Genomic DNA, 15653 nt, shown 5'->3' on the forward strand with positions numbered 1-15653 from the left:
CTTCCATGGTGATCAGTGGAAGATTTCAAAAGGTGTAATGAGAGTTGCTCATGTTAATAAGAGTGAAATTCTTTACATGACAGATGGAGCATGACATTTGATTGCAGATGCAGCAATTGAAAATCTCAATCTATGGCACCAGAGACTTGGCCATATGAGTGAGAAAAAGATGAAGATCACGCACTCAAAGAATAAATTACGAGGTCTTCAGTTAGTAGAAATCAACATGTGTGAACATTGTATACTTAGAAAGCAGAAACGAGTTAGCTTTTAGACAAGTGGAAGAACTCCAAAGAAAGAGAGACTCAAACTTGTTTACTCTAATGTTTGGGGTCCAATGATAGTCCCATCCATTGGTGGAAGACAATACTTCATAACTTTTATTGATGATCACTAAAGGAAGGTATGGGTATACTTTCTAAAATATAAGTTAGAAGTATTTGAGGCTTTCAAGATATGGAAAGCCATGGTAGAAAATGAGTTAAAGATCAAAAAGCTTAGATTTGACAATGGTGATGAATACCTAGACACTAGATTTAAGAAGTTTTGCTATGAGCATGGGATCAGAATGGAAAGGACTGTGCCAAATATGCTTCAACATAATGGTGTTGCTGAGCATATGAATCAAACATTGATTGAAAGAGCCAGAAGTGTGTGTCTACAGTCAGGCTTGCCAAAGCAATTATGGGCAAAAGCAGTCAACATAACAACTTACTTAATCAATCAAGGTCCATCAGTACGTACCATTCGATCACAAAATACCAGAAGAGGTATAAAGCCGAAAAAGTGGTAAAACTCTCACATCTTAGATTTTTTGGTTGTGTAACATATGCGCACATTAGTGATCAAGGTAGGAATATGCTTGATCCCAAATCAAAGAAGTGCACTTTCATCAGTTATGGTGAAGATGAGTTTGACTACCGCTTATGGGATAATGAAAAATAAAAAGATGATTCATAGTAGAGATGTGATCTTCAATGAAAGATTAATGTACAAGGATAAGGACAACACAAACACTAGCAACTCAGAACAGAGTGGGCCAGTGTATGCAGAGGTGGATGATGTCCCAGAAACCCCTATGATTGAGACCCCTCAATTAGAGGAATCAATCAAAAATAACAATGAACAACAAGTTGACACATCGGAGCCTTCTACTTTAGCTCCTGTATTAAGAAGGTCTTCTAGGCCTCATATGCCTAACAGGAAATATCTAAATTATATATTATTAGCTAATGAAGGAGAACTTGAAAACTATAAGGAAACATGTTAAACTGTAGATTCCAGCAAGTTAGAGCTTGCTATGAAAGATGAGATGAAGTCTTTAATCTCTAATCAGATATGGGAACTAGCTGAGTTACCCATGGGGAAGAAAGCACTTCACAATAAATGGGTGTATCGAGTCAAAGAGGAGCATGATGGCTTTAAGAGATACAAATCCTGCCTAGTTGTCAAAGGATTTTAGCAAAAGGAAAGAGTTGACTACACTGAAATCTTTGCTCCAGTTGTGAAATTCAATACTATCAAGTTTGTCTTAAGCATTGTTGCCAATGAAGTGCTCTACCTTGAGCAATTGGATGTGAAGACTGCATTTCTTCATGGAGACTTAGATGAAGAGATTTTCGTGCACCAACTTGAAGGTTTCTCAAAAGAAGGGAAAAAGAATATGGTGTGCAGATTGAAGAAGAGCTTGTATGGTTTGAAACAAGCCCTAAGACAGTGGTACAAGAAGTTTGAAAGCTTTGCGCACAAGGAAAGTTTCTAGAAGTACAATGCCGACCATTATTGTTTCTTTAAGAGAATTAAATCCAATTATATCATTTTGCTACTTTATGTCGATGATATGTTAGTAGCTGGATCAAATATGGATGAAATTAAAAACTTAAAGTTGCAGTTGTTAAAAGAATTTGACATGGAGGACTTAGGTCTAGCAAAGAAGATCCTTGGTATGCAAATCATGAGAGATAATCAAAGAGAGGTTTTGCAGTTATCTCAAGTAGAGTACATCAACCGTGTTTTGCAAAGATTCAACATGGGCAACACCAAGCCAATGAGCACACCTTTGGCTAGTCATTTTCGCCTATCCAAGGATCAATCACCTCAAATAGAGGAAGAAAAAGAATTCATGGCTAAGGTTTTGTATGCTTCAACCATTGGAAGTTTGATGTACACAATGGTTTGTACGAGGCCATATATTGGCCTTGGAGTGGGAGTTGTTAACGGGTTTATGTCAACTCCAGGTAAAGCTCACTGAGAAGCAATTAAGTGGATTTTGAAGTACTTGTGAGGCACTACATAGAAGTGTTTGTACTTTAGCAAAGGAGAATTGAAAGTACAAGGCTATATAGATGCAAACTTTACAAGTGAAGTCGATGACCGAAGAAGTACTACCAGCTGCATTTTCACTGTTGGTACTATAGCTGTTAGTTGGATATCGCGAGTACAAAAGATAGTTGCTTTATCGACTACAGAGGTTGAGTACGTAGCAGTAACATAAGCTAGTAAAGAATTGATATGACTTCAAGGATTGTTGATAGAGTTTGAATTCTAGGAGAAAAGTGTTTTGCACAGTGATAGTTAAAGTGGAATACATCTGGCAAAAAATTCAATATTTCATTCTAGAACGAAGCTCATTGGACTTTGTTATCGCTTCATCAGATCTCTACTTGAAGATGATGTGCTAATATTGCAGAAGATTCTACGAAGTAAGAATCCAACAGATATGTTGACGGAAATGGTCAAACACCTAATAAAGAGAAACATATAATGTTTTGCTTGAGAGAAATTCAAGGAAAACAATAGAAGAAATAACAAAGTTAAATAAGTAGAGGAGAAATTGTATAAATACATTATTTATTTCCCTTCATAAATATTCCAACTTCAAGAAAAGAAAGAAAGAGAAGAGAGAGAGAGAGAAAAAAAAGAACGAAAAAGAGAGAGAAAATATTTATTTAAATAGTTTTTGGGCAAAACAAGATTGTGAGTTGAGTGAATATTTATAAACACTTGTTTATAATTTTCTCTTTACAATAAAATATCTGCAGCAACTTGAACACATAATTAGTCAAACTCCATTATTAATTGTATGTGCAAATATTCTATATATATTTTATTTCTTACAAATCTGATTATAATTTTCCAGTCCCATCACCATCATTAGTAGTGCTTGATTTTGCATGAGATTGGTAGTGGTAATAATAGAAGTTCTTTCTGAAATCTACCAATTTTTCAACGGACCGGTTAAATCCATTTTCAGTTTTTGTTACCATATTATGTCATTAAGTTTGTTATATTATATTGAAGGGTTGCTTTGAAAATCTAAACACATATCACTCACAATTTTGAAGAGTCCATTAGTAGTGTATAATCAAGTTCAGGTCGAACTCACATTAATTTTCTATTAGCAATATCATGCCCATGACAAGACAAGTGAAAAAAATAAAGAAGCTACGATTGGACTCGATCACTTTTGGTTGGCATTATTTCATCCCTCATGATATTATAGAAATAGCCGAGGTGGTAGATCGAGCTTGACTCAAAGAAATTTTTATGCTTTTCATGAGCTTGCGTTGTAGAATATTAGCCAAATTAACTGAAAGGGAGAATGAGCAAGACAAAGAAGGACATGCACTCTTATCCACCCCGACAAAGCATAGACACATTTTAAGGCCAACCATCTATCTATACCTAATTAGGGGGCTCACATGCATGATTAAACCTTATTCTTTTGCACACTTGACGATCCCCTACAATACCTTTAAAATGTGTTTAGCATCTTACGATTCTTGTGTGTGTGACTAACTTAGTGATTGGTTGTGTCTGCCATATTTAATTACTATCCAAATTGGGCTCTTTTTCTTTATATATATATATATATATATATATATATATATATATATATATATATATATATATATCAAAACATTGATGGCCCTCTAAAAGTATTCTCCATGAACACCTAACTGAAAAAGAAACAATATTAGGCACCACATTGAGTGGGTTTTATTGGCCTTTATAAAATTTTCTATTCAGGAGTTTTGGCAATAGGCATTTGATTCACCTATAATAACGGCACGAACCTGGAAACTTTGATGCAACAAATCAATGCCTTTTGCCTTTTGAGATAATTCCCATGCTTGGTATAATACAATATAATTTCAATAATTTTTCCAACATAATTACTTTTTAAATAGGGTCCAGATAAATTTATAAATAAGTCAAAAAGAAAAAAATGTTATTAAGAATGTTTTCATACTGACATGACAATCTAGATTCTCGGTATACCAATTATTGACAAATTATATTTTTTATTTATTTTCAAATTAATAAGTTTCCCTCCATATTACTAGTACTTGTTATAAAAACTATAAAATAAAGCATTCCAGAACTCAAGGGAAAAATAGATTCGCTACTATAATTTACACTTATATCAGGTGATATATAATTAAGTTTGCCCAAAGACAAGATGCCTACATATTCTTCGTTCATCACAAACAATAATAAACAACTGAAGAGCCCATACATCACAAGGCAAACGAGAGGAAGTGCAGTTGCCACCACTTCCAACTATTAAAGCTACTTGGATTTTGTTTTATTTTTCTACCTTTATTGAAACAATTCCCTTGTGTTCTGTGAGAAATTCCACTGACTTCCCAAAATAGAAGTGGTCATCACCTCCACACAACAACACTAATTACCTTTAATCAACTTTAATTAATTTATCAATATATCAAAAAAATAAAATAAAAATTAAGGCATATCCTTAACATGATTGAATACAAGTGGGCCTTAATGAATTATATAATATTTCAAACACTAAATGATTGGGACAAAGATAATTTATTTTCATCACGTAAACATAACCTGTTTTTTCTTGCCTTCATGGCATGACAAGGAGGAATTAATATATGGTTATCTCTTGGCTTTCTCAGCAGAATCTATAAATTTTTCTCAAACTAAGCCTAATATACTTACTGATAAGATTTTTTTTTTCTCTCTCTATTTGCTGTGCTCAACGCTAAATAAACTTTTAGTTTGTCTCACTCGGTAGTGGGAAATTAAGCGTGAAAAGAATACAGAACATTAATTAATTCAAGATTCGTACAAGATTTTTGAACTAGTCAAGCACTAGCTAATTGAACAGCTGAACAAGTACTTCAATCACCGGATAAAGTATGTGCTCCTTAATTTCAGCCCGCACACACATCATATATAAATGGGGGTGAACCAGAAAACCATATTAATTTATACTATTTAAATTATACACAAACATTTTATATCAGTGGAATTATATATATACTGCTGTCAATCTATGTGTATGCAAAGATTGATCAACTTTGATTGTATATACAGCTAGCATGACTATATATATATATGTCAAAATATACAGTTAGGATGGTAAATATACAATCAGAAACAAAATTGGACAGCTCACACAAACTACAATACAATTGCAGAAGGCTTTAATTCCAAAAGCAAAACATATCATTATTATTAAGATCCATATCATAAATATGAGGAATCATATGACTTTAGGTTAAGTTCTATATGGTAATTAATAATGTAATATACCAGTGAAAACAATATATCTCTTTAAATTCTCAGTTCCTCAATCATCATCAGATTGATTAATTGATTAGTCACTCACCATATCGCCTTAATCGTCTGAGATTCATAACCGACCTTGTAGAAAAAAAAATGTTACTAGGATAAAAAATGGAAAGAGATAGAAGAAAAAGAATTGGAAGCTGGGGGAAAAGAAGAATATATAGAAAGCCAGGATATATATATATATATATATATATATATATATATATATATATATATATATAACATTAATTCCAAAACACAAACCATGAAGCTTAATTAAAATTTTCTTTTACAAGAATAATTCCTCTGTTGGTAATCAATCATTGATCCACGCTTACAAGAACACAAATGAAAGAAATTAAATATGGAAAGAAAAAAGAAAGAAAAATCCAATCACCAGTTAACTAATTTGATACACAAACTCTTCTCATTCTATTTTTTATCATCCCTTTTTTTTTCTTTAGCGACCAGAATTAGGAGGAGAGTACTCACAAACTACTTCAGTATTCACTTCCCTTCTGTGAAAGTTCCTGTGGCAGCCACAAGCAGCACATGTAAGTGCCCCACCAGCACCTTCCCCTGTACTAGCCATGAATTCCCTGCAACCATCAACAGCATACCCTCCAATATTTGCTGCATGATTCTTCTGGCACTCACCATATCTTATGTTTCTCATCACTGAAGATGAAGTGTTGGCCACACTTTTCACCACCACCTGTCTCTTCTTCATGCTTGACCACACAAACCCTAATCAACTTGATCTAAAATTTGTCTATATTTGACTTACTGTTAATGTGTATATTTTGGGCTCCAATCAGTTTATTGTTTCACCCACAAATATATGTAGCCCCAACAAATCAGATTGCTGGATGATGATTACACTAGAGATAGCTCTAGCTCTACTTATATACACATATGAGTCAGTGCTTGCTGGTGGTGACTAACCCTAACCCTAGTGTGTGTTTGTGTAAATTTGTGAGTGGCTTGTTTGGGTAAAGCACTAGGAACAAAAGATGGAAATAAAAGGTCATGATGGTTCTTGAGGTATTGAGCAGCCTTATTTTACCAACTTTTTGGTGCTCATGTATTTCAACTTGGGAGTATAAGGACACGCACATGGGAACACTTGGTCCCTAAAGTATTAAGATAGGGACTTACATGATCAATTCTAATTAAAATTACATGTATTGTATTTTTACCTCTCACAACTATATATGAAAACAATGGAAAAGGAAGATGAGATGACGAAAGAGAGAATAATACACATGTTATATTTTTATTCGAGAACAAGATCACTAGCATGTACACAACTTTATCCAATTAAGTTTTTTTTTTGTCTAAAGTATTATTGTTTTCTTGGCCAATGAGGGCACAACACGTCATCCCAAGAGGAAATGGTGGGGTTCTTAGTTGGTTATGATGCTAGAGAAAGGTAGAAGTATGTTTACACAATGATCATCCGTTGCTTTTATAAGTATAAGTGAAAAGTCTCCATACCGCATTGTGGCGCCCTCTGATTGAGAACCGGACAAAACTTAATATGGGAAGTAAAGGAGGGAATACTTGTCCTTACATTAACCATACTACCCTAGAATTGTCTTCTAGAATTGATAGCTCACCTGTCTCAAAAGGACTTTTAAGTCAAAAGAGAAAAAAATGGAAATCAATTTTTTTCTAAAAAAAAAAGAAGCTAGCTTGACTATATACATTATATATTTACACATGTAGTTAATAAGAAATTAATTAAATATACGTGGTGATAGTGCAGTGAACTGCTTTTTTGGTCAAACTCATTGATTAAGCTGTTTAAGCAGAGTTACCAACCAAAGGGTAGATGCTAATTTTATATCTGCAATGGGTCCGTTTTGATACTTAAAAGGAAGGTTGCTGTGGCCCTTGCAACTGTGACAACAACTCTTGTCTAATATTACCTAAGATTCTAATAGGGTATAAGACCATTCCCCACATTCATACATGAATGGCCACCCTTTTCTTCTTTCCTTTGGATCAAATCAAGGACAATCATAACTTTTCAAAATTTCAACATCATTGATATGCTCTTGAACTATATATCTGGCCATCATCAAAGCTAGCCAAAACAAAAGTGCACTGTGTATGTCTACACACCACCCGATTCCTTTAATTTTTCTTGTTTTAAGTCATTGCAAGTAAAAGAGGGGAAGATGGTTCATCAAACTTGCGATTTCTCCTATTGAGAAGTTGAAAAGTACGTGTCTCGTTCTTTGCATATATAGAACCTTTGCAAACACACACACACAGATATATATATATATATAGAGGAAGTGAAGAAGAACAAAATAGAGAGACAAAGAGAGTGTTGAAGTGAAAATATGCATTATTTCGAAAGGTTCATATAATTGGCTGGGGTATTAATGGTGGGGGAAGAAGAATAGAAATGCCATACACAAGTTTGATGTTGAAAGGTCTGGATTGTTCACTTAGGCCATGAGTAATACATACACAAGAAGGCACGAGGAGCCTCCACCAACGCCATATCAAAGGGGAGAAATAGAAAGGGACAAGCACACATTGGGGCAATAACATGTGCACATTAGAGTAAAGTGACAAGGGACAAGGACACATGTGCTTGTCAATCAGAAGCGTGCTCAATCGTAGTTTACGTTATATAGGAAGGAATTAATGATTCGTATTTAGCTAATCTCCATTAGGAAAATCAATCAATTAATACCCCCTGATGAATATCTCTATGTAATGTGGGAATTTGGTTTCTTTCAGTTGAGTTGCTATGTGATATAGGGAAATGTAAGTATATGGCTATAACGCTCGATAATTTGATATTTAGGCAAGATAAGCAGTATTATTTAATAAGTATAGGAGAAATATAATTAATGTTATATAGGAGAGATAAAATGATTTAATCTTAATAATATAAAAAACAAAGCTAGTATAGAAATAAAACTTACACCAAAATGTTTGACCATTGATGTTACTTTAATCTAATGGTTCAATATCCCCTAATTTAATGTGATGAGTGATAACGGTTAAAGCTATCCTAAATGATTAATTCAATGGCAAGGGAGAGTCATATCGTCCAATCAACTTTAGTGTTCATTTGACGTTTGAAATTAATTAATTAAACATGAAAATGAAATTTCTTTTTAATTTTATGCTTAAAAGTTTTGTCGAGTTATAGTTATAATTCTACAGTAGTTTCTTAAAATTATAAAATAATTGTAGCCTGAGTATTTCTTTTACTGTTTGTAATATCTTAAAAATTGTCAAACTAGGTCTCTAACAATTAAAAGATGAAATTTGTTCAAGTAGACCCATGATTTGACCTATCGGATTTGAAGCTATTAGGTTACATAGTGAATTAAACTCTGTTATTTGTAATATTCCTGCAAGCTAAAGGACAAATTTAGTTATTAGGAAGCATTATAAATAACCTTGTAAATAAAGCAAGAGAAATGATAAATATAGAAGCACTTCCTTTACTCTTTTTCTTCTTCTTTCTCATGGAGGCCCTGGTCCTCGAAACCAGTTCTTGAGTTGTAGACCTATAACATTTGGTGCTTTCATTGAGCTCCAATGACTGCCTTCCATGACTACCATGTCAACCCAAACCACCGCAATCCACACCACCCGCCAAACCACCTCTCCTCATTGCATCCTCTCCCCACTACCCTCCATTCGCAACCACCTTTGTCCCTTCCATTTCAGCACACACCTCGCATGGCGGACACCGAACTTTCTCCCGCTGGCGTGGACCGCCTCGAGGCCACCTTGGCCAAACTTACCCTCAGTCAACTCAACCTCGCCGCTGTTGTCGACATCATTGTCACCACCATTGATGACCTTCTTCAGCGAATGAGCCTTCACAATCCCACTCCACATTTTTCATCTTCCATCCCTGCGCAGGCACCGATACCAGTCGCCATCATATCGACTCCGCTCATGTCTACTCCGCTGCCTATGCAACAACGCCAATCACCCATGCCGACTCTGCCGCCCATGCCACTTCTGTCGTCCATGCCACCTCCGCCATCCATGTCGACTGTGCCCATGCTCCACACCCATGCAACCAAGTCTCGTAGCATCACCAGCTCCGCTTCCCATGCCGACTGTGCCTCCATGTCTTGCACCTGTGCAACCATTCCTTCCACCATTGTCGGCTTCGCTTCCTATGCCTGCTCTTCATCTGCCCAATCTCGACCTCGTTCGCACTACCATTTCCTTCAACAAGCTTATCAACACCGTTTTTCTTTATGACCATGCAGTTGTTCCTCATGACAAGCCTTGGAAAAATAAAGACATGGCACTGTTTGAGATGGGACATGTGTCCTATAGGACTATCATGGCCGCATACAAGCTCCAACCAGTTGCCTTTGCACTATGCACAACTGTTAAACCAGGTGCAATTCGCCAGAATAGACCTTGAGATCCCGGTATTACTTTTGGAAGTTATTGTTTGAAGCCCCAACACCTTGAGGACAAGGTGTTTTTGATGGGGCAAGGAATGTTAGGAAGTGATAAGGAACCAAAGGCATCAGCAGAGAACATATTCACGAAGCCAGAAACAAGGGTGTAAGCAGAGGTGCAAGAAGTAAACAAAAGCCCAAAAGAAGAATTACGAAACCTTCGTACCTTAAGGATTTCGTATGAGCAGCGTGACCATGCAGGTAGTGTAATCTTGCTAGAATAAGCTTTGTCTGCCAATAGGGGACAAAGATAACAAACTCTGTTATTTGTAATATTCCTGCAAGCTAAAGGACAAATTCAGTTATTAGGAAGCATTATAAATAACCTTGTAAATAAAGCAAGAGGAATGAGAAATATAGAAGCATTTCCTTTACTCTTTTTCTTCTTCTTCTTCCTCATGGAGACCCTGGTCCTTGAAACCAGTTCTTGAGTTACAGACCCGTAACATAAGCCTTCAATAAGGCCTAACCCCAAGATATATCCAAGGACATATCTATCTAGCATAGTACCATGATTAATCCATACTCATAGACTAGACGATGACCCTAGGTAATATGTCTTGGAAATGCAAGGGAGTCTTTCACTCATAAATTTTATAAATCTATAGCTTCACTCTTGTGCTTTCGATTCATACTTCATCACTCACAATAACGTCTGCTCACTCAAAAATCAGAATTTTCACAATCATCTCATCAGCACACAGTATATCCCATTCATCAATTCATCGAGAACAAGTTGCAACCAATCATAAAGTACCTACATCTCTATCTTGTAATTTTTATTCAATGACTGAAATTAAACTGCTGGAAATTAAAATGCTGAAATTAAAATAAAGAAAAAACAAAAGAAAAGTCTTGATCAAAATGTACCACAATCCTGTGTGGGCCTTGGATCCCAAGCTCTATGAGCATCAGTGATGTCCGCAACATAATCATCATTAGCTCTGACATCTGCAACTTCATTATCAACGCCAGAGGTATCACCCCTGCCTGACAGAAGGAAGCTAGACTCCTGGCCAAGCAACTTGGGCTAGGAAGGCCTCTGGCATCATCATTGGCTACTAGAGGGAGAGATGGTGGAGGCTCTGAATCAATAGGTATTGTCCATGGTGGAGGCTCTGTAGCACGAGTAAGAGTTGCTTCAGCTGAGTAGAAGAGGGAGAAGGCGTGCCGTCTATAGAAGAAGTGGCTGGAGGAGGGATCACCAGAGGTGGAGTTGGTGGAGCGTCTGGAGTGGTTCAGGTCTTGACTCGCCCTAGCCCAGGGAAGACAATGGAAAGGTCTGCTAGATTCATGATTGTCTTGGCTTCATCTTTTTCTAGAAGCACATTCTTTAGGTGTTACCCAGCAAGGTTAGCTTCTTGCTCAACTTCCTTCACCTTGAAGCACGTCTTGAGATGCTTTATCTCCTCAAACATGTTGAAGATGACCTTTTGGTCCTCCACACTCATCTCCAAGTTGTCATTCCCTATGTCCACAACACACTTTGCAGTCAGCATGAATGGCCGACCTTGAATCAAGGGGGTCTCAGCATCTTCTTCAATGTCCATGATTACAAAGTCCACCAGAAAGGTGAAGTGGCAGACTTTGACCAGGACATCTTCAACTACCCCTGAATGGTCTTGTGATGGAACGGTCTGCTAACTGGAGTATCATCCTTGTAGGAGCTATCTTCAGATTTTCGATTCTTCAGCACATGGACAGGAGCATCAACTTGATGTTTGGTCCTAAGTCAATGAGAGCCTTCCCTACAGACACATCCCCAATAGAGCATGGGGTGGTCAGGCTTCTTGGACTTTTTAACTTGTGTGGTAGCTTCCTCTAGATGCACTGTAATTGCCTTCTACCATTATGCTTTCATTGTTGATATATTTTCCTTTCTTTGTAAGGAGGTCCTTCAAGAATTTGGTATATAAAGACATCTGTTGTAGGGTCTCTCCAAAGGGAATGGTGATCTTCAGCTTCTTGAAGATGTCAAGGAAACTAGTAAAATATTGCTCATTCTCTTTCTTTGATGGCACCATAGGATATGGGACTTTCTTCACTGGGACTGATGGTATCTCCTTTTCAGCCTCCCGAGCTAAATAACTCTTGGTCTTAGTGATTAAGACCTTATCACCACTCTCCTTATTCTCATTTTTTTCTTTTTCACCCTCTTCTCTCTTTTTCTCCTCTCCTTCCTCATCACGCACATCCTCCAATACTCCCTCAATTCTCTTTTCCTTCTCGGCACTTTCCCTCCTAGTGAAAATTACCTTGCACTCCTCCTTGGGATTCTTCTCCGTGTCGGCCATAAAATTGCTTATGGATGTTTTAGCCAATTGCTTAGCTAATTGACCACCCACTTGTACCTCCAGATTCCTGTTGGCGGACTCAGTGCTCTTGTGATTTAACAAAGAAACCTGCATAAGCCGAGTCAAAGTGTCTTCTAGCTTGGTGGTTCTCTCATACAAATCAAGTCCTTGATTGAGAGGCTGATTAGATGAAACTCCTTGATTTATGTGGAAGTTATTCCCGGGGTGGGATCTCCAACCTTGGTCGTGATTTTGAGAGAAATTTCCCCCCTGATTGTATCTTGGAGGTCCTCCTTGATGAAATCCTTGACTATTCGGACTGGCCATGTAGTTGACTTCTTTGGATGCATCATCTTATGCCATGCACATGCTAGAGTCATGGGCCCCACCATATATGTTGCATCCCCCAATTTGCATGGCTGGGGATGGAGAAGGGTGCACTGCATGCAGCTGTTGAGGGAGCTTACTCAAAGTTTTTGTGAGGGTCTCTAATTTCTTGGCTAAGAGCTTGTTTTGAGCTAAGAGAGCATCTTGAGAAGTGAGCTCATGAATGCTTTTCTTTGTGGGTGCGTAGGCTCGATCATGGAGGATGGTGAGATCACTGGCTGCCATATTTTCAATCAGCTCTATGGCTTCTTCTGGAGTCTTCAATTTAATCTTTCCATCGGTGGAGGCATCCAGGAGCTCCTTGGAATGGGGTCGCAAGCCGTCAATGAATATGTTGAGCTGAACCGGCTCACTGAACCCATATGTAGGAGTTTTCCGGAGCAACCCATGGAAGCGGTCAAGTGCTTCACTCAATGATTCGTCAGGGAATTGGTGGAAAAATGAGATTTTCACTTTTACCTTAGTGGTCTTGGACTCTGGAAAGTACTTCTTTAGGAGCTTCTCCACCACCTCTTCCCATGTCCGTAGACTATTCCCTTTGAATGAGTGAAGCCATTTTTTCGCTTCACCGGCCAAGGAGAAAGAGAATAAGTTGAGGTGGATGGCATCTTCAGGAACTCCTGCTATCTTCATCGAGTTGCAGATCTCGATGTATGCGGCAAAGTGCACGTATGGATTTTCATTTGTTAGGCCATGGAATAGATTGCCTTACATCAGCTGGATGAGGGAATGTGGGTATGTAATGTTGACCACTTGAACTTTTGGTCTAACCATGTTGGTGAAGTACTGAGGGGTAGCAAAACTAGAGTAATCCTCTAGCGTTACCCTCTGTGAATGGCCTTCTTCCATGATGTGTTCTTTAAGGTTGGGATGTGGGTTGATCATAGGAAAGGAAGAGGATGATTCAGAGGATGAGGGTTCTCTCTCTCCTTGATTAGTCTGCACCTATTGTTGTTCTCTCCTTTTTCTTGCAACGTTGTTCCTTCTACGGGTTACTTTAAAGGGAAATTAAAGGGAAAAGTAAGAGGCAAGAAGATAAGAAAAATAAACAATATTTTAAATGCAAAAGATGACTTCAGAATGCAAATGTGTTGGGGCCTAGCATGTCAAAATTACTTGTGATGCAGTGTTAGTAATTTTTCTCTATCTAATGTTATCCCAGTTTTCACCCACATATACTATGATACTCTATCTTTGGTTCCCCGCATGAAAAGCCTAGTTTATCTATTTTCTCTCCCAAATTCCTTTGCAAACATAAAATAATAAATTGCATTAAGATTAAAGATGCATAAAATAGGCTAAACAAACATCACTCTATTTCTAGCAATGATTTCATTTAGATGCCCTTTCTCAGTTCTTTAGAAAATCATCATTTTCCAATGCATTACTTCCTAAACAATCAGGAACAATAAAGCACAGAAAAGAACAATAAAAACTGGAATTGCATTAAATAGATTTTAAGGAAGAGTTACATTACAAGAGGTTGGCCTACCAGGCTCCCAACAATAGGGGTTTAGCCTCTCATAGTCATGAGAGACTTTACACTTTATGAGTTGATGTGGATAGAAGAAGAACAAGGATGGTTAAAGGAAGAGAAGGGGGAATGGCTATAGAAGGAGGATTTCCCCTATTAGAGATGCTCAGGCTTTGGATGTATTCATTAGAGAGCTCTAAGTCTCAATTTGTCTTTCTTTTTTGCTTCGTACTCTTTTTATAGAATTCTTCAAGGCTTTTTCTTCATGATTTTGCATCAATTTTTCCTCCAAGGCACTTGCAATTTCCTTCTTTTGATTCCTGTTGGTAAAAAATTACAATGATGTTAAAATCCTCATTATTTCATTAAAAACAACAGTAAAGTAGAGGAATTATAATCATTCCAGCCAAAATTGACTATCAATTAAACCCAAATTTTGCAGTTATCATTTGGTTTTTTTGAATTTGTTAATTGTAGGTGTTTGGCACCACCTACTAGAAGATATAATCTATTGTATACTTTTTAGAATGGTCTTTCATCTCTCTTGGAATCCTTTGGACTACAAACATTATTTTAATGTTTTCCTCATCTTTCTTTTAGTTTTTCTATGACAACTTTTTGTATTTTTAGTTAACCTATCATGCATTATTGGAGGGTTGGATTGTTTATTTGTTATTTATATATTGTGGTGTTTCAATTTGGTTGGAATTGGAAAGGTTAAGATGGTTTTGATGATATATATTTCAGGTAAGTTCAAGCACCGGTACTGTGCTGTGCTGCCTTACCTGCATTTCCTCCATAACGGGCTACTTCCACTCTAAGTCAGCGAGGAAATTTAAGGTTCAAGAGAATATTGTTTTACTTGTATTTGACTTAATGATTTTAGGAAAATAAAACAATATTGTTGATTTGTTTCATGCTTTTTAAGCAGAAACTCTATCATTATGTTTCATTGGTTCACTTTAATAAATTTCTGCTTTAAACTTAAGCCTGCTTTTTTAATTTCTGCTTTTTTAGTTGAGCCTGCTTTTTTAATTTCTACTTAATTTAGGATTCAAATCTTACAAACTCCATGGATTTCAGGGCATGGATCTTTAAATTATATTTCAATTGTTGTATCTTTATTTTGTTGGAAGTTGGATTCAATAGGTTCACAATGACCTGTAGGAACTTAGCTCGGGTGATATTGATATGACTCCTGATCTGGTGAATTTTGGCACAAGGTCCTTTGACTAATTTTCCATTACTCATTATAAATAAATTAGAGAGAAAGATTTCAACACTTTGTAAAGTGGGATTGTGTGTGTGATGATGATATTTGGTTTATAATGTCAGTAACTATTTATAGACTTTGGCATCGGGCGTTCCTAAATTGGAATGTGTATTATCGATATAGGGGATCTTTCAATTAAGAAGATCCATCAACTTGAGATGAAGAGAAAGAAAGGTCTA

General features: G+C 36.8%; 1 protein-coding gene across 1 annotated transcript; it reads right to left on the reverse strand.

Annotated features, from left to right (window-relative positions):
* Positions 1–5852: 5852 nt before the first annotated feature.
* Positions 5853–6752, reverse strand: LOC114409723 (mini zinc finger protein 3-like). Its single transcript, XM_028373297.1, has one exon. It carries the CDS (start codon positions 6314–6316, stop codon positions 6047–6049), a length of 270 nt encoding a protein of 89 aa, XP_028229098.1. The 5' UTR covers positions 6317–6752; the 3' UTR covers positions 5853–6046.
* Between the last annotated feature and the right edge of the window lie 8901 nt (positions 6753–15653).

The sequence above is a fragment of the Glycine soja genome, chromosome 4, assembly GCF_004193775.1.
Source record: "Glycine soja cultivar W05 chromosome 4, ASM419377v2, whole genome shotgun sequence".
Lineage (NCBI taxonomy): Eukaryota > Viridiplantae > Streptophyta > Magnoliopsida > Fabales > Fabaceae > Glycine > Glycine soja.